This window comes from Dysidea avara, chromosome 1 (genome assembly GCF_963678975.1).
Source record: "Dysidea avara chromosome 1, odDysAvar1.4, whole genome shotgun sequence".
In the NCBI taxonomy this organism is placed as follows: Eukaryota; Metazoa; Porifera; class Demospongiae; order Dictyoceratida; family Dysideidae; genus Dysidea; species Dysidea avara.
Genome location: NC_089272.1, coordinates 63388951 through 63415296, shown reverse-complemented (window position 1 = coordinate 63415296; position 26346 = coordinate 63388951). Strand labels below are relative to the sequence as shown.

At 38.3% G+C, this 26346-nt stretch overlaps 2 protein-coding genes and 1 long non-coding RNA gene across 4 annotated transcripts; 2 read left to right on the top strand and 1 right to left on the bottom strand.

Annotated features, from left to right (window-relative positions):
• Nucleotides 1-4135: 4135 nt before the first annotated feature.
• Nucleotides 4136-6171, top strand: LOC136240505 (uncharacterized). 2 transcript variants are annotated; one of them, XR_010693850.1, is made up of 4 exons: nt 4136-5005; nt 5111-5238; nt 5292-5573; nt 5625-6171. It is a non-coding gene; the product is annotated as an uncharacterized lncRNA (long non-coding RNA). The 2 variants fall into 2 exon arrangements; XR_010693847.1 differs by having other exon boundaries at nt 5103-5238.
• Nucleotides 6172-10778: 4607 nt separating this feature from the next.
• On the bottom strand, nt 10779-23895 carry LOC136240573 (glycerol kinase-like). Its single transcript, XM_066031578.1, has 17 exons — nt 23751-23895; nt 23627-23697; nt 23427-23533; nt 18092-18169; nt 17966-18036; nt 17169-17306; nt 16717-16893; nt 16379-16414; nt 16263-16330; nt 15735-15777; nt 15102-15182; nt 14971-15049; nt 14384-14480; nt 12091-12175; nt 11917-12037; nt 10945-11076; nt 10779-10893 (listed from the first exon to the last, which is right to left on the bottom strand). Exons 1-17 carry the CDS (start codon nt 23799-23801, stop codon nt 10832-10834), a joined length of 1497 nt encoding a protein of 498 aa, XP_065887650.1. The 5' UTR covers nt 23802-23895; the 3' UTR covers nt 10779-10831.
• Nucleotides 23824-26288, top strand: LOC136240550 (glycylpeptide N-tetradecanoyltransferase-like). Its single transcript, XM_066031549.1, has 2 exons — nt 23824-24123; nt 24174-26288. Exons 1-2 carry the CDS (start codon nt 23934-23936, stop codon nt 26183-26185), a joined length of 2202 nt encoding a protein of 733 aa, XP_065887621.1. The 5' UTR covers nt 23824-23933; the 3' UTR covers nt 26186-26288.
• The last annotated feature ends 58 nt before the right edge of the window (nt 26289-26346 follow it).

The window sequence follows — 26346 nt, the reverse complement described above, 5'->3', positions numbered from 1 at the left end:
AGAGTGTTCATGATCAGTAATATTCATTATCAAATAATGCATGTCTGAGTGGCTACAAGGCCATGCATGGTGGGTGGCTAGCCACCTCATCCACCCCTCTGGATCAGTCCCTGAAATAATATGTGTATCTGTTTATGACAATGCGTGCATGCATGCATGGGTATTCCCAGATTAATAAAAAACTGACCATGCAAGGGTCAGAATTAACAAATTAAATTCTGAGCTATATAATTATGCAGAAGTTGAAGATAAGACATGTTTTAATGGTAGATTTTATATATTGTCTACCATCCTCAAGTATAAGTGATCCAGCATAGGCTGGTGATTTCCATCATGTTGCTATAGTTGTTTGTCATAATCAACACAAACAGGCTGGATGAAAGATTCAACCAAACACTGCAGAGCTGATGATGCTTGTGAAGTTTATTGAACATTTAAAAAAAAAATTTAATTGGTAATTTATATCAATAATACAAGAAAAGGTTTTCACATTCAAACATGGTTGAACATATAAAAACGTACTTGGGAAGAATATTTTGTTACCTGTGTTTTTGTATGCAACATTGACCACCATGCATGAATCCAGCATTGACCATGCATTTGAGTTGATGTAGCTATGCCGGAAGAAAACCTCTACTTCCCAGCTAGCTATTGACATGGAGAAGAAGAATACAGGACTTTTATCATACCACACTGCTTTAAATCAAAACAGCATTATTTTGCGACTGTGTTCATCGGCTGCATATATATAGATCGTGGAATTTAGTTTCTAGCTACTACATGCATTTTCCGTAAATCACAGAACTCGGGAAATTAAACTACGCTACTCATTTATATAGTTTCCAGGCTAAGTCGGCTGCAGTGATCCATCACAATATACTTTACCTGCCACACAATGCCGGGTACACCCGCGGACCAACCAAAATTGGTCCAAGTGGTCAGGGGGTGCATGTGGCCAACAAAGTTTGGGCCGGACCAATTTTAGTCAGGCCGGACCAATTTTGGATGCCAAAAATGGTCCGGCCGGACTAAACTTGGTCAACCAAATTTGGTCCGGCTGGACCAGTTTTGGTATCCAAAATCGGTCCGGCCGGACCGATTTTACCCGGACCGATATTTCCGTGACAGAACCATTGAACTGAGTGGAGGTGAATGGATGAAACTTACACTAAACTAGTACAGAACTAGTAGGTATGATGACTCTAACATAAAAGACTTGTGCAGCTGCGGCACCAATCAGATTGTAGCATTTGCACACGATATTATTCATCAGGCTGTAATTTTTTTTTCCAGGCTAGATGGTCTGCCCTTGCCACCACCCCCAGCACCAGTTGGCATGTGCTGGACAACTGTTAGAGGATAAAACAGGTTGGACTCAGTAGTCCCTGTGCCCATCTCTGGAGAGACATCAGGTGATCGAAGTGAGATTTTTAAAAAAAAATTTATTTAATCAGGGAAAATAGCATCAGCCAAATAAGGCTGTTTTTCAGCTATGCCCTGAGAACACAAATACAATATGAGTAACTTACGGTACACACATACATACACAAAACAAAGTTACAACATGCAATACAATTTCTTAAATTCTGACACAGTTTTAGCACCATAAAGTGCTGGTGGTAATCTGTTCCAGATGGCTGTGCACCTGTAGGCCAATAATGACCGTTTGCCAAAATTAGTTCGAACACTGGGAACATAACCTGTGTACATTTCTACCAGAGTGACCAGTGACATCTACAGCAAATGAAAAAACTCCATGTAAATAAGGAGGAGAAATCCTGTTAACAATCTTAAAAACTTGAAGAACGGTATGAAAAGTACGCCTTTCAGTTAGAGACAATCGAGAGAGATGGACCTGCTACCACGAATGCACACTGTCGCAGAGCGCAACAGTGAAAAAGACAGTGTGCACCTCATCCAGGCCAGAGTATGGCTATATGTAGTTGAACTTCGGCGGGACAGTAGGTCAGCTAGACATCTGTAGAAAACTAATGCCTCTTTTCCCATACCCCCAGTAGTAGTAAAAACAAGGGGGGTAAAAGAAGCCTGCTCTACCTCCCTAATGTGGTCTCCATATTGTTGCTTCTTCTGTAGTTCGTGGCACCGATACAGTGATGGGATACTGGATTCGCAGTAACTCCGTGCGTTAGGGTGAAAGACCCTTACATCAAAAAAGGCACTTTGTCGCTGCCCCCAGAATCCCCTAGCATGAATATCAGCCCTAGCTTCATCCTGTCGGTTTGCAGACCTTAGCTCAACGCTTTCCCCAGTAAGTGGTTGTAGAGGAGGTTCAATGGCCACATCGTAACAAACCTTAGAAAGCCGCTCAGCAGTGATGTTTCGAAGATCATTGTGGCGAATGAAAGTGAGGCCACCATGTTTGCATATCATTGCATGGTCTGGGGAAAACATGATTTCTCAGGATTCTTAATGGTATTCAAGACAATGTTACCGTCATTGAAACAATGAGAGAATGTACATACATACATACATACATACATACATACATACATACATACATACATACATACATACATACATACATACATACATGCATACATACATACATACAATAAACGAGTGAATGTGTCCTTGGTCACATGAGACCACAGAGAAGTGTTACATAAACACCAGTGTGGGCAAGGGTAGGTGTGAAATATAAAAATATATGGATAAAATGCAACAGGTTCAGTATATTCTTAACAGAAATGCCGATAATGCCCTAACACATTTCTAGTGTTTCATAAAAGTTTGGGAAGTTTAAACGATCAAGTTCTGCCAACAGGTAACAGTATAATTATATCCTCGGACACATGCTACCACAAATAGGGCAATATAAGCTCCACAAGTGGGCATGGCAAGGGTAACAAAAAACAAAAACAGCATTACATATACACTCAATTAAAAAGAAAAATTAATTATATTATACAAATACAATGCCTGGCTGACTCTAGATGGTGATCAGAATCCAAAGGGCATAGCAGTGCCACAGAGGAGGTATCAGTACTAGTGTTGTGGATAACGAATTACCTACAAAACAGTTAAATTCCAGCTGCACAAGTCTTGTATGCTAGAGTCACCAGACCCGCCTTGCCTTACTGGTACACAGTGTTGGGAGTAACACACTACTTATGTAACGCGTTACGTAATATTATTACTTTTGTGGTAACTAAGCAATATAACGAAATACGCTATAAAAACAGGTAATGTAACTCAAGTTACTTCACTTACAAATGTAATGCGTTACCTAAGTAATATTGTTACTGTAACGAGTCTAATATTATGTAATATTATTACTACAAGTAATGAAGTTACTAATCTTGTTAGTTATTCTCTGAGTAATGCCTAGCCACAACGAAGTAACGAAGCCTACTGAATGAAGCTTATTCACCAGCTTCTTACTGATAACCAAGATTTGCACATTGTCCAACAACGCAATCATGTCACGTGATAAGGTGGTAGTTTCACACGTGAGTCGACGTGACCACAGGAAAAGTACCTGAGGAATAGTATGTAGTGTTTTGCAGAGCATTTTTCTGTGCTATAAAACACTCAGTAGAATTATGCATAACATTTTACTGAAACAAACCACAGTAATATAGTGCAAACAATTTCACAGGACATTAAACAGTACTGGGGAATATAGTATAAAATACTACATGATATTTCATTGTGGAATTATGACAAAAGAATATTGCGAGTAATTCCACAATATATTCTCACTTTACAAATAGTGATATAATGACTATAAAATAGTGTACTTTATTTCACAGCAAATTTTAGTGCATTGTAAAATGCTTTGTAGAATTCTATTACCGCATGTATGTGTTCATCTGATCATGAGGCTTTGAATATTAATTATCTTTACAACATCAATACACACAGAGCTATAATTATATAATTATTTATTATAGTAGTTCATCCAACTTGCATGGACTGTGGTAGTATGCAAATCATCGTGGACTTGTGATTTCATCACTGATTAAAGACTGGGTGTATAGGGCTGTGATGAACCAACAGCAGCAAAGCACCTTTGTATAAGCTGCCATGCACAATCCAATCCAAAGTAAATGATCACTAAACAATGTGCATGCTACTGCATGTGGACAGTCACCAACCGAAAAGTGTTCTGAAACTTCACAAGATGGTAAATATTCAACCTTCCATTCAAATCCCAATATGAGTATATTCCAAAAAGCATCAGCTTTTATAGAAAGTAACATGATTCTAGCATATGTGCATGGCATTGCATTGAATGAACAACTGAATGCAATCATGAGAGTGTATAAGTATGCACACAAAACATGATTGTTTGATCAGGTACTATCACCATTAGCTACAATTGTTGGCTTTTGTCCACACCATAGTCAACTTCAGACATTGCTGTCAAGTATGGCCATGGATATTATATGCTACCTATGGTATGGCATACTGACTGGTTATGTTGCATGGTTGATTTCTTGGTTCTCCAAATCGTCAGTCTTAGAATGGTGATAAAGACTCGTGTAAAAGTACTTTCTATTGGTGTTAGTATTGTAGTGATGTGATCCCTACACACACCATGTCCACTTGCCTCATCTACAATAAATAATCAGGTCATAGACAGAGATGATCTGTACGCATGCGCACAGAGCATACATGTATTCCGAGATGTATTCTTGTGAAACTTCTTCCTGTTTTCATTTCTAAACACTCTGAAATGTCTCTGCACGGACTGAAAACATCTTGCTGTTTGCATAAACCATCACCAAAGGCTTCCAGAACGACGAACTTCCGAGAGTCGAGCAATTCACGTGATCGTCACCATGACAGTAACCACGTGATAGAAACGGCGGGAGCTCAGTTCAAACTGATGAAGACGTGGACGTCGTGCAGGATGTTTGAGAGAAGGCCTAAGCTTCACGAGGGTATTCTTTTAAGTCTGGGCGTTTTGATGGCATAAGTAAAGGAGATGCTATAGTTCTTCAGTGATGCCAGCCGGGATAAAACTGGCGGCACCAGAGAGGTAAGTTGCAATTGTGACTGAACGATGCGATTTAATCTAATTTTTATGCATACATGCACTTTCATTTGTATAACTGAAAATTTATTTTTAATGGTAGCCCTATAGAATGGCTGCCATTGAAGTAACACAACAGGTGAGGTGATAGCTAGCTAATGCCTAACTTGTATGGTTGTCGAATGTAAAAATTTCAGGTTGTAGTGTTGGCTAACCAACTTAAGGATCCACTTCATCTGGTAAGCAAGCACATCAGTTCCTATTATTGTGTATGCATAGTATGTCATTGTAGTGAGTCAAAATAAAATCTATTTGGTGTGGGTGTACAAAAACCAGAAGAATGCTTTGATCTGGAGTGTATTTGAAACTATTGAAGTGTGTAGATGTTCCATCGAAGGAGTCTCCGTCAATTAATTTGTTGATGTTCCATTGAAGGAGTCTCCGTCAATTAATTTGTTGATGTTCCATTGAAGGAGTCTCCGTCAAATAATAATTTATACCCAAATGAGTGTTCTGAATAAAAAATCTAGAACAAAGGAAGGATTTCAGTGCAAAAAATGGTTGTCTAAACTTTGTGAGTTATTATTTAATTATATGCACAGCTGATTATATTATTATACTGCAGGGAAGAGCTATATTTCTGAGGCTATGGCCAATTTGCTGAAGATTTTTTATGCGAGCCATGCATTTGTAACAATTGGGATTTGTATGTGGAGAATTCTTCGGATGATCCAGATGGAACATTGTTGACTACTAAACAGACGAAACATTTGTTGATGATTACTAAACAGACGGAATGCTTGTTGATTTCTTCACAGATGGAACATTTGTTGTTGATCTCTTCACAGATGGAACATTTGTTGTTGATCACTAAACAGACGGAACATAATTTTATGTTGATCACTAAATTTGTTGATCACTAAGCAGATAGAACATTTGTTGATTACTAAACAGACAACACATTTGTTGATCACTAGACAGATGGAAATTCGTTGAACACTAAACAGACAGAACATTTGTTGAACACTAAATGGACAGAAATTTGTTGAACACTATACAGACGGAACATTTGTTGATCACTAAACAGATGGAAATTTGTTGATCACTAAACAGACAGAACATTTGCTAATCACTAAACAGATGGAACATTTGTTGATCACTAAACAGATGGAAATTTGTTGATCACTAAACAGACAGAACATTTGCTAATCACTAAACAGATGGAACATTTGTTGAACACTAAACAGACAGAACATTTGCTAATCACTAAACAGACAGAACATTTGTTGAACACTAAACAGATGGAATTTGTTGAACACTAAACAGACGGAACATTTGTTGAACACTAAACAGACAGAACATTTGTTGAACACTAAACAGATGGAACATTTGTTGATCACTAAACAGACAGAACATTTGTTGAACACTAAACAGATGGAACATTTGTTGAACACTAAACAGACAGAACATTTGTTGAACACTAAACAGACGGAACATTTGTTGAACACTAAACAGATGGAACATTTGTTGAACACTAAACAGATGGAACATTTGTTGATCACTAAACAGACAGAACATTTGTTGAACACTAAACAGATGGAACATTTGTTGAACACTAAACAGACAGAACATTTGTTGAACACTAAACAGATGGAACATTTGTTGAACACTAAACAGACAGAACATTTGTTGAACACTAAACAGATGGAACATTTGTTGATCACTAAACAGACAGAACATTTGTTGAACACTAAACAGATGGAACATTTGTTGAACACTAAACAGACAGAACATTTGTTGAACACTAAACAGATGGAACATTTGTTGAACACTAAACAGACGGAACATTTGTTGAACACTAAACAGACGGAACATTTGTTGATCACTAAACAGACAGAACATTTGTTGATCACTAAACAGACGGAACATTTGTTGAACACTAAACAGACGGAACATTTGTTGAACACTAAACAGACAGAACATTTGTTGAACACTAAACAGACGGAACATTTGTTGAACACTAAACAGACGGAACATTTGTTGAACACTAAACAGACGGAACATTTGTTGAACACTAAACAGACAGAACATTTGTTGAACACTAAACAGATGGAACATTTGTTGATCACTAAACAGACAGAACATTTGTTGAACACTAAACAGATGGAACATTTGTTGAACACTAAACAGACAGAACATTTGTTGAACACTAAACAGACGGAACATTTGTTGAACACTAAACAGACAGAACATTTGTTGAACACTAAACAGATGGAACATTTGTTGATCACTAAACAGACAGAACATTTGTTGAACACTAAATGGACAGAAATTTGTTGAACACTAAACAGACGGAACATTTGTTGAACACTAAACAGACGGAACATTTGTTGAACACTAAACAGACAGAACATTTGTTGATCACTAAACAGACAGAACATTTGTTGAACACTAAACAGACAGAACATTTGTTGAACACTAAACAGACGGAACATTTGTTGAACACTAAACAGACGGAACATTTGTTGAACACTAAACAGACAGAACATTTGTTGAACACTAAACAGATGGAACATTTGTTGATCACTAAACAGACAGAACATTTGTTGAACACTAAATGGACAGAAATTTGTTGAACACTAAACAGACGGAACATTTGTTGAACACTAAACAGACGGAACATTTGTTGAACACTAAACAGACAGAACATTTGTTGATCACTAAACAGACAGAACATTTGTTGAACACTAAACAGACAGAACATTTGTTGAACACTAAACAGACGGAACATTTGTTGAACACTAAACAGACAGAACATTTGTTGAACACTAAACAGATGGAACATTTGTTGATCACTAAACAGACAGAACATTTGTTGAACACTAAACAGACAGAACATTTGTTGAACACTAAACAGACGGAACATTTGTTGAACACTAAACAGACAGAACATTTGTTGAACACTAAACAGATGGAACATTTGTTGATCACTAAACAGACAGAACATTTGTTGAACACTAAATGGACAGAAATTTGTTGAACACTATACAGACGGAACATTTGTTGATCACTAAACAGATGGAAATTCGTTGAACACTAAACAGATGGAACATTTGTTGATCACTAAACAGACAGAACATTTGTTGAACACTAAATGGACAGAAATTTGTTGAACACTATACAGACGGAACATTTGTTGATCACTAAACAGATGGAAATTTGTTGATCACTAAACAGACAGAACATTTGCTAATCACTAAACAGACAGAACATTTGTTGAACACTAAACAGACAGAACATTTGCTAATCACTAAACAGACAGAACATTTGTTGATCACTAAACAGACAGAACATTTGTTGAACACTAAACAGACGGAACATTTGTTGAACACTAAACAGACAGAACATTTGTTGAACACTAAACAGACAGAACATTTGTTGAACACTAAACAGATGGAATTTGTTGAACACTAAACAGATGGAACATTTGTTGAACACTAAACAGATAGAACATTTGTTGATCACTTAACAGACAGAACATATGATTACTAAAGGACAGGACTATAGCTATGTACTGATGCAGGACATGTTGTATTACTGTATGCTTTTAGTTTTGGTTGTATTTTTGTAAGTTTTTTGTGTCATGAAAAATTATAACAAAATTAGTAGTAAAACTGCAATGGGGAATTCTTCAATGGTTTTATAGAAAATTTAACAAATGAAATACAATAAGTTTGTCAGATGATTTGTGATAAGATTCACAGAAAAATACATTGCAAATTCTATAAACAATTCTACAATAAGTATCACAATAGATTCCTTAGGTGATATTACTTGCTATAGTGTATTCAATTGGCCAACAATTCCATAGAGTATGTGGATAGTCATATTTGTTGTAAAATCTTGCATATTATTTATCAGTAACTTTTCCTGTGGACAGCTTAAGGCTGTGGACACAAAGTAATATAATATGTAATATTATTATAGTTACTTTATTTTATGGGTAATATGTAACTGTAACTAAATAGTTCAGTTGAAAGTAATATGTAACTAGTTACTTTTACAAAGTAACTTTCCCAACACTGCTAGTACAGAACAGACGTATACAGTGAAATGAGCTGTCCATGATAGCTACCCGACAAGGTCAGCAGTGGACACCACCAGAGGTCATCCCAGGCTCCTTGTCAGGCTTATCATTTCTTACCAACAGATTTGTTAATTCGAAGCACCGTCATAGCTACAACCAAGTACAATGACTAATGGGACAACCTACCAATCAGAGGGCACATGACGCATGTATGCTCAGTGTGGAAAAGACGCACATGCATAGCTAATAACACAGTCCTCTAGCTAGTGAATGTTGTCATGAGCTCCACTGCATGGCCATCTCTTTCTACTCATTGGAAGTATGTAACAATAGTTACTGTCTATGATATTTTTCACTGTCACATTTTCTTGACCTTTTCCAGCTACTTCACATTTTCCAATTCTCCCACTCCTTCTTGTTACTGTGGTCAAGCTAGATGTTATTCTAACCACAGCACATCAAAAGGACATTTTCCTGTGCAAGACATTCCCAACTTGAATGTTATTCATCATAACCTTATCACCTAGCCTTTTAGTCTAGTCTACCAATGTGTTTGACATAATCCATAATACAGCCATAATAGGCATCATAAGCTACACAACAATATAAGCTACTGAATTTTGGCCCTAACGGTTTTATTGCTGATCACATGCCATGCAAGATTTGAATTTATCACTATTATGTGTGGTAGAAGTCACTATAGTCACCAACAGTGGCTAATGGACATGTGTTCAGTTTGTGTAGTCCGAGTCACTGTTGGTGACTATATATAGTGACTTGCATGTAATGTGGCTGCAGTTATACTTGAGATGGAAGCAGCATCTCAAGTATAACTGTAGCCACATTACATGCAAGTCTATTATTATGTATGCAAACACAACACAGAAGCTCTAATAGTTACTACTGTATTATAAAGAAGCCAAAGATATGTAATAAGCTATAAACTCAGCTTTCTTGAGAGACAATACAGACCATCAAAAGAACATTTTCCTTGAATGATGTCCCCAACTTAATTGTTATTCATATACCTAGTAACAGCACCATCAGTCAGGTAGACAACAATGAATACATTACTGGACCATTATCTGTGTAACAAAAATTCCCTGCTAACAAATTCCAGAATTGGCACAACAGGTACAACCACACAAATTTGAATAATTGTTCTTTACTACCACTCCAATACAGCACTGTTGAAAAACAGTTCATAGAACTGACACAAGTGGACACATTCTCTGCTATTCTTTCATCTCCCACCACCATAACTTATGCCACATGATGATGTAGAACTTCACTATTGAGGCTTCTCCTTTTGATGTGTGTAGTTATGAACACCATGACATTTAAAATGTAAATGTACACACTTGGGTTGATTTTATGAACTAAACTGGTCCCATAAACCTTGACCATTATAATATTATGGTGGTCTATTAATATCTGGTGGATATATGAATAGACCACTGGTCTCCACACAATACTAATTTTTATCTCATGTTGTTAGCTTTTTATTCACTCAGAGACTGACCATATGAGACTAATACCATTCCTACACAAAATACAAGTCACACCAATATCTTCAATCACAGCCTTCACCATTCATAGCAACCTATTCTGTGTTAAGGTGGTAGATAGTTCAGTGATGTTTGATTAGCTACTGAGTATATGAGAACTGAGTGAACAATACATGATGCGTGGTCCTTGTCTGAACACATTGATTTCATTAAAAATACATTTCATGTATCATTTAGTCAACTGGTCATATTACATCTCTTCATAGCATCCTCCCATCTTGTTCGTGTTTTCTGACATTCTGCAATGTGGGAATAATATTTATAATACACAAATGAATACTAATTATTACCTTCAGTGGACATCACTGGACTAAAGGGGTCGTTAAGGGGTGTGGTCATCTTGGATAGTTGCCATGCACCTGAGGCAATGCCAGCTGCCATGGCAACACCAAATGCAGTAGCCTCTGCCATTTTGGTACGCACTAAAAACAAATTGCAAACAGTAAATTACAAAATGTGATTTGCTCTAGTTTAGGGCACTGTGCACCAAGGTTTCTAGCTAGCTCGTAATTTCTTAAACATGTCAATTGTGCCTTAATAAGGTCATTGTGTAATAACCCACTTGTCTAAACTAGCCAAGTTGAAAATCTTATTTGTGTATGTGTATGGAAAAACTAGAAATATAACATTTGAGGTTTCAGCTATGTTCCACCCATTACATACAGTAACAAAGAAGTGTATGAGAAGTGTCTCTACAATCAATCCAGTCACTACAGAAATACGACTGAACGTGTACCCTGCATGACTATCAATTAAGTGGCCATTCTACTTTAGCTACATATAATACATTACAATGGTACAAGAAGGACTTATGTAATCAATCTAGTCACACTACGCGGAAAATATAAAGTGATTATTAAAGTCACTGCAAAAATTAACACCTATGCATTAATGGAGAAAAAATTTGGATACAAACGAGGACAAAGGTCAGTCCATGATTCAACATTGTAGCTGCAATAGGCACATCAGGCCCAAAACAATGAAGAAATAAAACTATTGTAATTGAGTTATGCTTGTACCAGCCAGCCAGCAGAAAATTACAAATTCCACAGAATTTTTTTGGAAGAGTTGGGATAGCTCTGCAGATATTTTTGGGCTTGATGATACCTAATACTGCCAGGATGTCATGAATGAAATATGAGACTGGCTTAAGGGTGATATTTTCTGGCCTCAAACCTTCTATTGTACAGTACCATGATAGTTGTTTAACTGAATTACAATATCACTCATTGTTAACATCCTATATACTAATCTACACTTACACACAGTAGCTCCTAGGAGGTCAGACTGCATCTGTACAAAGAGGTCATTCGCTGTCATCCCTCCATCAACTTTTAGTTGTGTTAGTTGAACACCACAATCCTCTGACATGCACTTCACGATCTACATACCACAGATTACAAATTAGAATCCACATTCCATGATACTCAACACACCTCCCATGTTCTCAGACACATCCCTTCCAAGGCTGCCCTAGCAATATGACTTCTGTTAGTTTTGTGTGTGAGTCCAGTAATCATTCTGTGGATAACCAACAATGGTGTGTAACAATAAGTTATAATATTACAAGTATAAGGAAAAATTACGATCTTTTAAGTTTGAATTGGGACCATAGAAAAAGTAGGGAAACAAGGGAGGCCGCCTATACCTGCAGATATACTAGTGGACATTTAATTCCTACTTCAGTCTATACCCATGACTGGATTATGGATTAAATGCCCACTAGTATATATGCAGGTGTGGGCAACCTCCCTTGTTTCCCAACTATTTTTTCTATGGTCACTAATCAGATTGAAAATTCATAACTTTTCCTTATATATATATACGTGTTTATTTATTTATTATTATTTTTGTAACATTGTTATGACCCATGCATACCACATTCAAAGAAAGAATGGCATCTGCGTTAATCAGTGTTTTCATCTAAACATGTGTCCCAACTACGTATCAATAACTACTAACACAAAAAGTGAAGTGGCCATTACGCCTTACTTTCAGCCATGTTCAGCCCGTTTGTTATGCAGCACTACAAGTGAAGAACAGTAGGAGAAGCATCTCTGCAATCAATCTAGTCACAACAGAAAATATGGACGATTTGCATACTCCAACTATCAATCACTGACTCAAAAGTGAAGTGGCCATTATGCTTCACTATCAGCTATGTTCAGTCCATTGCACAGGGTTACTAGCAAAGTACAATAGGAGAAGCATCTCTGTAAACAGTCCAGTCACCATGAAAAATACGAATGATTGAAGTTTACAAACACAGGGAAGCCATTGAGCTACCATGAATTGACACCTTTGGCTGTCAGCAAAAATAAATGGGACACAAAGGAGGACACTGGTAAGTCCATGATGTGTGTATTGTACATACTGCAGTATGCCAAAAGGTACCTAGTGACATCAAACAGTGAAAAAAATCAAGCCTTAGCTGTTATACAGAGCCTGAAATTATGGTCAGACATCTGCCATTTTCTGACCATTTCTGGCTAATGTCTGAACACTTTTAGGAATTTTTGTACAGTACTATTGAGTATGTCCGACCAAATAGCAGGACTTGTCAGACCATTTCCAAAACATAATTTCAGGCCCTGTTATACTTGTCTGAAGGTATTAATTAGTCAGTCAGCCTGTGCAAAAAATCAGTTCCTCTGAATAAAAGATTTTATAATTCCGTAGCAACCTATGTGAGGTGTATGTTCTATCAGAGTAACTCAATAGTGTTTTGTGTATAATAATGTTTAGACTATGGTACAGCTCATTTAGAGGGTTACTAAATCACTTAGTCACCTGACATGCTTATTTAGTCACCTACACATGTTAATTTAGTAACCCGCCCTCAGGCAATTTTGTACTTGAAAAATAATTATAACACGAAAGATACACTGGAGTACTTGACAATACTGTGATACAATTCTTCTCCGTGTTCTGCGAATAATTCTGGACAAATAATAGACTAAACAGCGTATCTACTGTAGTTCTAGCTGTTACTCTGGTTACCGGTAGAATAATTATTTTTGTGGGCGCTGTAAGGACTTCAGGAAGAAACCGTTCTGCCGTTCTGCATTGCTCTTTCACCCCACCCTAATGCTCTGGCTATAAAGGTATGTACTTTAAACCATAGTCTAAATAAGTTAGACACCGCGACCAACGGGAACTAAGCGTTTTAGTAACCCCTCTGGCCTTTAGTAGCACCCTCGCTGCGCTCGGGACGCTACAGCCTCAGGCCATTAGGGTTACTATATCGCTTAGTTCCCTTGGTCTTGGTGTCTAACTATTATATGGGCTTCAGTTAACTGAACAATTCACTTGTCTGAACACTTTTGTCCTTGCCTGAGAACAAATGGGTTTGGATAATCGAGGGTTTACTGTATATTTGGAAGCATAGTCTGTGCCAAGTTTGACAAGTGCACAAAAACACCATAATTATTTGTGTACTATGCCGTTCTATTAGTACTTTCCATGACAAATAAAGGTCCCAAATACAGCTAAGATGTACTCCAATGCTAGCCTAGTGTAATGAGAATAGGAGGCACTAAAGCATCTTTGTAATGGTAGATTTTAGACCTTATGATCAAAACAACACATTAAAATATACCTATTACACTGTGTACATTATCAATGCAAGATGTAACACTTGTATACCAGATATAGTCTATACACAGGTACTGTAGCTTGTACACACATTATGTACTGATCTGTACATAACACATACACACACAGACGTACCCTCTAGCTTCAGCATTCCAGTAAGGAGCAAACAGTCCCTGAAATGCTGACACAAAACATACTCCACCAGTATCCTTCTCTTGAGCAGCCAGTGACTCTGTGAGGTAAACACAATTAAATGACTTATTGTCACATACACATACAGGGTATTACAACAAATAAGGATAGTTAAAGACATTAGTCTATGTACAATATTCATTTGGGTTGAGTTTACACATTTGTGCTTCTATCAACAAAACACCATTTCTTTACTCGGCTTATACTTCAATCAGTACTACTCCATGATGATTGCATTCTCTATTCAAGGACTCTTAAGCACATTTTTTAAAGACAATTTTTCGTGAATCATTTTGCTGTTTCTAAGACTGTTTTAGTGAAGTAGCCAGATATAATAAAGGAATGCTATTTCTACTCAACTTTTAATACCAGCCGAAATTTATAAAATCAACATCAATGATTCAACTTTGGTACCATATACCCTTATCTGTTAGTTGTACCTCAATATTTTCATCTCCAATTACACAAACACTTGGTCTTCACCAGTTGATCATACTCTACATTATCGTATTTTGACATTTCATACTCACCAATTTCACTGGCTGATGATATAAACTTCATCTCATCTCTTAACCATTGTACTACCTGACCTGCTGTAGCTATTGCACCCTGTATGTGATCACATGATGTCATGTGATCACCATGATGATGTCATACCTACCTCTAGGGCAAATTGTGTTGTCTCATTTGGTCCCAACTTGTACGCCACTGTAGTCAACAATCCCTTCTTAGAAATGACCAGCTAGTAAAAGGATACTTGTGTACAACCACAGATAGTAATGCAATTACACTCAGGTGGACAACACATCAGTAAACACCAACACAGTGTGCACCCTGTTTCTGTAGTTAGCTAGTAATTAAACCATCATGGCAGCTGGTTAATACTTTAAAAACCCATTAGCTAATTTGGTTTGTGGCCTTTGCCATATTACATTGTGCCCTGTAGGCCTATACAGCCATGCTGACACTGGCATTTACACATCTTTAAAGCCTCAAAAGTATCAACTTTACAAATGTCTATATATCTGTGACTTGTCGTAACCCCAAATCATTTGCTCGTGAAACTCTCTCTATATCAACTCACTGCTTCTATGCCATTGTCTAAAGTACTTAAACACTCGTAATAGGCATGTTTGAGGATTTAAAACCATTGGTGAGTCAATAATTGCCAAGACTGCCAAGACACTCTTCTGTGCCTTGGCAATCTTTGACATGACCTCAGTTTTTAATTTAAAATCTTCAAAGACACTAATTACAAGTGTCTAACTGTTACTTATTGTACATGTTCACTTACATCAGTTCCAGTGTTGAACAATAGGAAGGCTCCAGTACCATAACTATACAATGGAAATAAATAACAAACTGAGACAATGTTCTACTAAAGGTAAGCTAAACAATATGGTCACCATTTCATGCTTAAAATGTGTCAACATGATTTCATTAATCCAACAGGGATTGTTAGAAGTATGGGATAATGGCCTACATCTGTAGCTATACTAGTGGACATTTAATCTGGCTATACTATTGACAAGAACCAGCAATGAAATACCCACTAGTATAGCTGCAGGTATCCAGGCAACCTCGTCACCGTTTATTTCTATGATCTCTATTATATTCTAATTTAAAAATTGATTTTTGGTTGTATTTACATTACTAGGACCAACCATTAATATCCTGATTATGATGTCCAGGTCATTTTACAGTCTTTACGGCCTTAACTAAGTGTCTGGTTTATGTAAGTGTCCTCAAGTGTTCACACTAACAGATGACAAAATACTCTAATAGAACAGTCACCACATCACTTTTATATACATTTACATACGTGTTTTTAGCCTCTCCTGCAGTAAGACAGTATTGTCCTAGTAATGCAGCAGACTGGTCACCGAGACACTACATCATATTACATCACATCATGTAATGACATCACAATGACCTCACCCCACATAGTGGAACTCCCTTCAGTGAAGTATCCACCTAAGAAAATGTACAAAGTTACATAAGCAACATGAATTGAGTAACAGACTAGGGAAATTTGTCAAGCATAACAAAGCTGAAATCATGTACATTTGAACATGTATAAGAAAGTAAAGTACTTTAAGAACACACATCAACAGGACTTGTCACAAGCACCATGTGCTTGTATTACTTTACCATACAAAATTACAAAAACCCACTATTTAAACCACCCACATGATAACAACACCTTGAGAATATGGAATATGTTTTAGCAGAGACTTAACTGTGAAGGTCGTACATATTCATACAGTGGTTCTCACCATTTTGCCATAACACTCTGCAGAACTCTTAATGGTAGGCAAGATGGTGGCTGGTATGTTGAAGAAGTCAAGCAGGTCCTTGTCCCACTGCTGTGTCTGAAGGTTCATCAACATCGTCCGACTTGCGTTAGTGACGTCTGTGACATGAACACCTCCTTTAGTTCCTCCCGTGAGATTCTGTGGTAGAAATAAGATACACCATGACACACAAAAATACATCAAAAGCCATATAAATGTGGCCATGCCTATCTAGTTGATTCAAGTCAGTGGGTGAATCCTGTCTAGGAGGCTCAAGTGAAGGTGTGGGCACTCGTTGAGGTTCCACCTGCACCTCACTAGTTACGTGAGACATGGACAGTTGGTAAAAAATGAACTAGCATCAGGTCTCCACTGGGTGAGACATACATGCACACACCCCCTCCACACACACATGCACGCACACACAAACGCACCCAGATTAGCCAGGTGTCCACAGTACCAAAGAGACAGTTTCCAGCAGCAATTGCCTCCTTCACTGGCTCACAATTCTCCATCAACCAAATAATCTTGAGAGCACTGAAGTAGTGAAATATCGGTAGACCACATTTTGGCTATATACCAACAATAGTTGGAGTGGTAAGATCAATGTACCACAGTATGATTTATTACTAATAAAGTACATATAGTAACATGGGCACTATATGGAACTACTTGAACAGTGCTCATATCTGTTTGGTAATTGTCTACATGTGACATTTTACTAGCCAAAGCAAATTCACTTATGAAATGGTTTAACTAAACTTGTTTCACTTTACTATCAGCCACCATTAACACAATGGGGGACTACAGTTAAGTGGTTGGACATACTCCAAGTGCCACCTAAATTAAATATATGGCCCATATTCCTAAATATTTGGTATTTCAAGTGACCCTCAATAGTCACAAAACAAGACTGAAAAATGATGGGGTCAGTTAGATAATCATACTGTGCTTCACGTAAGCTTCAAGGCAATGTAGCTTGCGTGTAATAGTGTTTAGTTCTGGGTGGATTAGTAAGTTATGGTTTGATGTAGACAACTTCACACTATACTTGTCACACAGGTACATATAGCTATAATGGAACAATAACACTTCACTGCATTACACAATTGATGTATCACCCAAGGCCCTCAATAAAAGAAATTTTGTATAATTTGTTTTAGTGGTGCTTTAAGCATGTCCAACCTCTTTTGAATTAAGGCATTATGTCACTTAAAGTAGAAGACACCACCTGAAGATGGTATAGTCCCTTCTCAGTAGCAAATCGGTTAGCAATTTGTGATGTTCTTGTGTCAGACCAAACTGGAAATGACAAATAGATATGTACAGATCAATAACAAGATATGAACATTCTAACCAATTGCATCGTAGAGCCATTTTCCCGTTGTCTTGTCCCACAGGATGGTAGTCTCTCTCTGATTGGCTATCCCAATACCTTGATGATGATTTGGATAAAATAACAAATTTAATTTAGCTTCTTATTCTACTCTATAGTACCACAACACATGTGGAACTGGGTACATACCATATTGATGAAACTAGAGGTGTACCGATATAAGAAAACTAAACCAATCCGATACCGATACGATATGGATTAATCATTTTCAAACCGATCCGATACCGATACGATATACCGATATAACTAAGTGTAGCTATTTATGTTTGAGGGGTAGTTGGAAAGGGCGGATACGGTCGGACGCGGACACGGACGCGGACATTTTCAAAAAGCACTTTTACATTTATTTAACAGTTATTTTTCATACCTAATGCTGTTTTTACAGCAGTCTTCGCTTCGAGACCCAGGCGTCGATCCTTTCATAGCGCTTATCCATTTATAAGCGCACGTGCGAAGGACTAGACCAGCACTCCACAGCATGCCAAAGACCATAATGGTGTTATACACATGTTCTAAAGTCTAATACGGAGTTATATAGTTGTAGAGATTAGCTTGTATGCCCCACGCAACTTAGCTTAGCAGGCCAAATCCACAATCTTACGCCTTTTAGTATAAGGCGCAGGCGCTTATACCGAGTGTTGAGGATTTCAAGGACCTGGCCTACGAGATTAAGTTGGGACATGCTAGGTTAATCTCTGTGACTCTGAATTAGATTTCTAGAGCACGTATACAACACTATAATGGTCTTTAGAGTGCTAGTCTATCCTTCGCACGTGCGCTTATAAATGGATAAGCGCTATGAAAAGATCGACGCCTGGGTCTGGAGGCGAAGACTGCTGTAAAAACAGCGTTAGGTATGAAAAATAACTGTTATATAAATGTAAAAGTCCTTTTTGAAAATGTCCGCGTCCGTGTCCGCGTCCGACCGTACCCGCCTTTTCCAACTACCCATGTTTGAGGAACCACATATGCCATGTTTAACTTAGCTACTGAAGAAACTACTGAAGACAGTCTTAAGATCATTGGCTATGCTTGGTTACCCATGGTGGTGTGGCCTCTATTGACAGCTCAGACTATAAGGCACCCACAAATATTTTAATACATGCCCCTGCCAAGATTAGTCCGGATTACTCCGCATTTTAATGGCTTGTAAAGATGGCTGATTGTTTTTATGCTGCTCTTGGTTCATCTTTTTGCTGTTTCCACAGGCCCACCACTTTGAGTGTTTGTTGTATGGCTTCACGTAGTGTACTGCTTTTAGACAAAGAAGATAATTACTGTTTCCCGCCCTTGTTAGCTAAATAATAGGGTTTATAATATGGCTTGATCATTGGACAGTGTCCTCAAGATAGTTCAGTTTTATATCGGTGTATCGTATCGGTTTTTAGCAGCAATATCGGCTCCCACCGATATAGTAGAAATGTCTATATCGGCCACCGATACGATGTGTATCGGTATATCGGTACACCTCTATATGAAACATTAATGTTATCCACACAGTATACAGTAATATTAGTATGAGGGTAGACTACACTAAATATAATAGTGTAGGTGGCCTGTCATGAACCATGGAGTTGGACTTCTTTGAAAATGAGAAACTGTTATCAACCAGCTGGTACACTGGTCTACCAAAGAGAAGTCAGCCATGTTGTATTAGTGTTTCTACAAGTGATGATTACTACTAAACATTTCCATGACTACAAGTAATCACAACACAAAACACCTCCAGGTAACAAGACAACCAATCCAGGATATATGGTACTGCCAAACAAAAATCTGAACAGCTGCACCATTAGCTCCCTATACTAACCATATTAACAGCTAATCTACGTCACACATGATAGTATGCTTTGAAGTTTAGTCCCATCAGTTAAGAGTATACAGTGTACATACAACCAGTACCCTCCAAGAAATTTGTCACCCTCAGTGCACCTAGATAACCGCACACCATATTAGCGCTTCTGAAGTCATCACAAACAATCCCCCCATAATACCATTATACAAAACAAGTACCTCATGGGATCAGCTCATGTAGTTGCTACATCATTGTACTAACCAGAAGGGATAGCATGCAGCTAGCTTAAAATGTATGTAGTATAATAGATTACAGTAGCTAACATACACACGTACTATATACAGTATTTGATTTGAAAGAATACAGGTATGTGTGATACAGGGAGATCATTGTCACACAAATATCTCACAACACACTACAGTATGTGATTAATCAGACATTGTGACTAAAGGAAATACTTTTATGGTTAACCAACTGACCACTGGTTAGGGGAATTCTTAGGGGTTTCCCCATGACTAATTCCTTGTTATACTAATGCACAGTCACAGCATTAATCAGCAATAAACACAACTTAATAATGTTCCATCTACACAACACACTCAGTTAGGTGTGTTAACTGAGTGCGTCCGTGTGCGTGTTGCAGTGTAGAAGATGGCTTCTAGCCTCTCCTTAGATGTGATCATAGATGAGCCATTTGGGTGAGACAATGTATTAGAGTGGAACATGTGTATAATGAACACTTTCAGGCCTGGCCTTTCTTACATGTGGCTGTTATAGGGCACACTGATAGGACAGTAAGCAGCATTCTAGTGGGAAATTACTCCAACCAGCCACTAATGCTAGGTTGTTAATTGAAGCAATGAATTATATTGGTATGCCTTGAAAGGCAGAAAGCGCCAATGGGTGAAAACCACTAACTGTTCGTTATTGGCCGTGACTGCTTAACATGTGGTAGGCATTAGATGGGGTGACAGGTTCCATAGCAGTAGTGGTAGTATCTTATTTTTAAATTGCAATTGCATATGAATATATGTCACAAGTCTCAGCAAACATTATTATGTCCTGTGTAATGTATTCTAGTCCCCATCATATACCCATGCACAGTACACAGATACATACTGTATATACGTATCTCAATTTGTGGTATAAAAAAATTATCAAAACTTAGTTGTGCTTGAATTCCCTTTGGTCTAATCTGTGACAGTTTATGTTAGGAGGCATATAAATTACAGCTCCTACATATGACATATATAGTAACTTCAAGTGAAGGAATATCTATAACGACAAAGATTTGGTTCCTGGTTCTAAGTTTTATGAACACCCTCTAAAAACAAGTTATAAATTTCTTGGTTTCTGGGGTCCATTGAGATTCCACAGTATATTATAGAATGTCATTATTTGTGAACATATGTAATAAAACTTGTATCTATTGTTAGTCCTGGTGAGAAAGTGGAATTATTCTACTGCAAAAGATTTGTGGAAATTCAAGGAATCTCTGATTCACAACCTCACACCATACCAACACTATTCCATAGTACTCATTACAATGAGATGATCAGAATATGCCAAAGAGGGAAGGCTATCTTTAAAGGGAACCCAAAGCAATGGCGTTCGTATTCCTCAAATGGTGCAAGCTATCTCATTGATGCTGATGAAGCTACAAGAAAGCTGATATCTCAAAATGACACTAGAAGTTTACCAGGCCACTTGCTGTGGTTTGCAACAACACGACCAGGAAAATTCAATGTCTACGGTCCATGTGTATTTGAGTTTAAATTCACAGCAGTCCTTGAAGCCTACCAGGAATGTAGGGGTATCACCAGTCAACAACTTTGCTACCGAGCAGCTGGTACACTGGTACACTGGTCTACCGACAAGAAGTCAGCCATGTTGTATTAGTGTGTTCTACAAGTGACAACTGCTACCAAACATTTTTACTGATACAAGGAAACAACACAAAGTATTTCACACCACAACATGACAAGGAAACTGACCCATCCATAGTGATCAACAAATACGCTAAACGTTTGGACAAGGATACTAAAGACTGTACTAGACATCATCACGTCACTGTTGTGTTTCATTTGCCATATGGCACACAACTAGTTTTACCTAATCAACCACATGTTTCTGAACTACAGATACTACCACACTCCTACTGTATGAAGAACAGATTGAATGGTGGCAGATGCTGTAATCCTGTAGATGATGAGACCATAAAGGAAGCAATTGCCACCAAATGGGACCAGCACAGACAACCAAACTCATCAACTGAATAAAAGTAATAATCTTTAGAATCTGACATTAGATATAGGATTACTGTTTCATTTTATGGCTTGTCAATGTATTATGGTATTGGTTAGCATACATAATATATCAAACAATACCTGGGGAAATCTATATCACTATGTATATGTTAAAGCATAGCCTTGCTCGTGCTATATGAAAAATAAAGTACGAGGCACGCGGCCGAGCACTTTATTTTTCATATAGCACGAGCAAGGCTATGTTTTAAATGATTTGTGGAACCTTCTAGTCGTGTAGCTTCACCATACACTAGGACTCGTAATTAACAAGCGTTGCACGAACTATTAGCAGCCTGAACGTACACAAACTAGTTTAACAAAGTAACTCACGTGTAGTTCACCATAGTTTGGCATGGTAGACGTTCATCGCGTCTTTTGGCAGGTTTTGCTCGCAACCCACAATCGATTCTATTGTGAGTCACATGGTGAAGTGATATCTCCAGGACTAATTGTCCATTTACATTAACAAACGTAACAGCAACGTTACCTTCTCCCACCCATCATCAAAGCATTTAGGTATGTCTATAAAAGCAATCCAGTGGTAGAACTCGTATTGGCTGGGGTGATTGATCACTCAGCGCGGCGAGGCTATCAGCCTTAACCGGCTTGGGTGATTAGTCGTACTGGCGCGAGCCCCGTAGGCTATTAGCCTACACTAAGGCACGTGGGCAACTGTGCTTTATTGCCCGCAAAGAGTGCTTTATTGAACGAATAAAGCACTCTTTGCGGTGCAATAAAGCACTCTTTGTGGTCGATGAAGCAGTTGGCCGGCTGAGAGTGTACTTTATGAAATTTAAAGTACATTTTTTCCTTTGATCTCGCCCACGCAAAGTTCTATAAATTAATTTAATGTGTGGAGGCAATTAGAATGGACACTAAACATTAATACATGTATAGCCACGTCCCAGCCACCCATAGGATCAACAGAGCAGTCAGTCACAGCTTTTGTTGCAACACACATCACCATCATACAGTTATGTAATCTGATAGACAGCAAGTTGCCTAGGTACCAAGTTACTATACCAACTGGTATGGATTTTTATAAACAACCAAACTTATGTAAATGGAGTAAGGTCGCATTGTGGCATCTCAGTGAATATTGGTACACTTGACCTTGCAATATCTGATGGTCAAGTGCTTCCATACCTTATGATTACTGTCTTATTTTGTCCACCATTTGGTGGAAGGTTAGTACCTTTAATGGAGTCCAGTTTGATACCTTTACTGCTACATTGCTTAGCCACATCTTCAATACAATTCTTCACTGACTGTAATATCTCCCCTGGGTCTTGTTGGATCCACCTGGAGAGGGGTAACCATGGTAACCGTGCTGTGACCTTTATGGGGCGCTTAACTATGCACTAAATTGTACACAAACAGAAGCATTTTACTCACCCTTCGGATAATTTAATGTCTCTGCTTTCCGTCTGGCTGCTAGCTACGATGGAGCGATCTTGTTGAAACAGCTACACACATTGTAAACAACATAAAAGCATCATCATGGAATATTCTAACTTACTATAAACCGCGAGCTAGATGTTCCCTGGTCTATTGCGCCAATCAGCTCCATGTTTCTGCACGAATAAAATAGAATACACAGTCAGGAGAGGTTTACCTGAATTTCAACTGGGTGGAGCTATCGTTTATGTTTTGTAGAACTTTGTAATTATTCACATTATTTTTGGCGTGTTTTTAGTTTGTAATGAGTGAAATAGATGAAACAGCAGAGGAAATTCCCCCGGAGAGGCCTGAACCAATCGGACAGTGCAAGGAAGTTAACGCCTCCGATACTAACGAGGATGAATCTACTGCAGTTGCCAAGGTAACTACTGATGGCAGAGAGAGATTAGACCAGGCTACTATTGATGAAATAGAGGCAGAACGTCAGCACAGTAAGTGTTCAATTAAACGCCCACCATATTAATTGATTCTATTATCTCAGAATTAAAAATGAAAGCAGAAGCTGACAGTAATGGTTATGTCATTGAGGAGCTGACTGTGCCAACGATTTTGGAGCGTCTGGAGGACAAGGAAAACTTGGGGAAGATCAAAGCTCAAGTAATGTACACGTACATGTCTGCAACAATTCAATTCCTTGACTGGGGACTTGTGCAACTGAAGGAAAGCCTCCACAAATGGGCAGTTTTGAAGGATGTTATGCGACTACCACAATCAGTTCTAGACGAATTTATGATAACCCGATCACAGGGGGAGTTCTATGCGAAGTTTGTTGGTCTACCTCATGCCTCTTGGTTTGATTTACACTTGTATGAAGCAATATGCATGGATCTAGATCAGGATGATATGGGGGAAGTAGTTGATTGCTTCAAGGCTGCTTATTATAAAGCTAAACTCAGAGATGCACATGAAGATATTCCTAGAAGAAAGCTGTTACCTGGTTACACGTTAATTCATGAGAAATACCACAGAAATCCTGATGATTTGACTATATTTGATTTAAAGGACCATCAACAAAGGCTTGAAGGAAATATCTTGGGTCTTCCATTAGGGACAATGGTTGTGTGTTATGTTTTGTTGTTCGAAGACTCCTTACAAGCAGGATGGCTAGTTCCGAAGAAAACTGACAACCTGGCCTATAAGAACATGTGCAAAAACTTTGAGAAACTAGCTGGGGAAGGATTAACGTACTTAGAGATTGGAGGTTTTCAGAGTATCACTGTTCCAATTTCCCTCGCAAAGCCTAGTATAGCAGAGAATGGTACAAGTGATGAAACAAATGGTAAAGCAGAAACAGAGAGTTCTAACACTGAAGCTTCTGGTTCTACTTCCGAGATCAAGACTACGTTAAAGCTGATAAAGAACAGAAGACTTGGACAAGTCACGCCTACACCACAAGAATTCAGATTATGGGAAGGATTACCTGTATTGCCGTGTGGTGCTGTTGTTAAACAAGTGGGACCAATGGAACATGAACCAGACACACGGCAAGAGCCTTATCCCCTACCCAGTGGGTTTGTGTGGGAGTCTTTGGATATAGATGACCGTACAATATTCGAAGAAGTGGTCACGTTTGCCTGTCCCAATTCTACCTATCAGCTTTCACAATATCGACTAGACTGGCTACTCCATCGTCCGGGGTGGTGTCGTGATTGGATGGTTGGTATTCGTGTTTCTTCAAACCAGCGTCTAGTTGGAATGATCTGTGGAATACCATCCAAAATGGTGATTGGAAATGAGACACTTCCTGTTGTTTTGTTTCGGTATATACGTGTACACAAGAAATATGGCGGGAAAAGGATGGAGTATATGCTTGTCAGGGAGATCATGCGGCGGGCTAACCAGAAAGGCTATTACCAAGGAATAATCTTCCAACCACATACAATTCTCCACTGTGTGTTCAGCACCAAGTCATGGCAGTTCTCTCTGACCCAGCGTGTTCATATCCACCAGGGAATCATCCTGTCTGAAGTAGGGGACCATTTCAAAGTGCCACGTTTCATCAAGACTCCTGGCTTACGTAAGATCCGCAGGGATGATCTGCCGAAAGCATTCAAATTTGTCAACGAATACCTGTCTCAGTTTTTCATCCATCCAGTTTTTGATGATGAAGAAACTTTCTCGTATGTCTTCATGACCAGGCCAAGAACAATTATCACTTACGTTGTAGTAGACAAAGAAACAGGAGACATCACTGATATGTTCAGCTTCATGCTCTCGTGGATAATCTTTGACCAAACCTCTGGAGACTACTATTATGAGGCCTCCATGTATTATTTCTTCTCGATGGTCACTCCACAGAAACAGCTAGTTATTGATGCACTGGTGTTGGCCAAGAATGAAGGTTGTGATTCCTTCCAAGCCATTGATATTCCAATTGACAACTCCATCTTTCATGAGCTGAACTTCCTGCCAGGAAACACCATGTACATGTCATTGTATAACTATCAGTGTCCTGAACTACCCACATCTGAAGTGTACTGCCCTTCACTGTGAGAATTTGACTAGCGTTTTATGTTTTGTATTAGAGGTTATATGTTTTGTAAGAGTTGTGTAACTTATATTTACCTTGCAAAAATTAAGATTGTCTAAGGCGTCCGACTCCTAGCATCCAGATTTGTTTACTGTACACAATGATTGTATGTTTGTTTCATTGC

Bases quoted from the DNA above. Each gene is read 5' to 3' on its own strand.
- LOC136240550 (XM_066031549.1), top strand. From the start codon at position 23,934: ATGAGTGAAATAGATGAAACAGCAGAGGAAATTCCCCCGGAGAGGCCT. The intron at 24,124-24,173 runs GTAAGTGTTCAA...CTATTATCTCAG, and splicing joins AGAGGCAGAACGTCAGCACA to AATTAAAAATGAAAGCAGAA.
- LOC136240573 (XM_066031578.1), bottom strand. From the start codon at position 23,801: ATGGAGCTGATTGGCGCAATAGACCAGGGAACATCTAGCTCGCGGTTT. The intron at 15,778-16,262 runs GTATGTAAATGT...TCCATTGTATAG, and splicing joins GCAGGAGAGGCTAAAAACAC to TTATGGTACTGGAGCCTTCC. The intron at 10,894-10,944 runs GTAATAATTAGT...CCCACATTGCAG, and splicing joins TCCAGTGATGTCCACTGAAG to AATGTCAGAAAACACGAACA.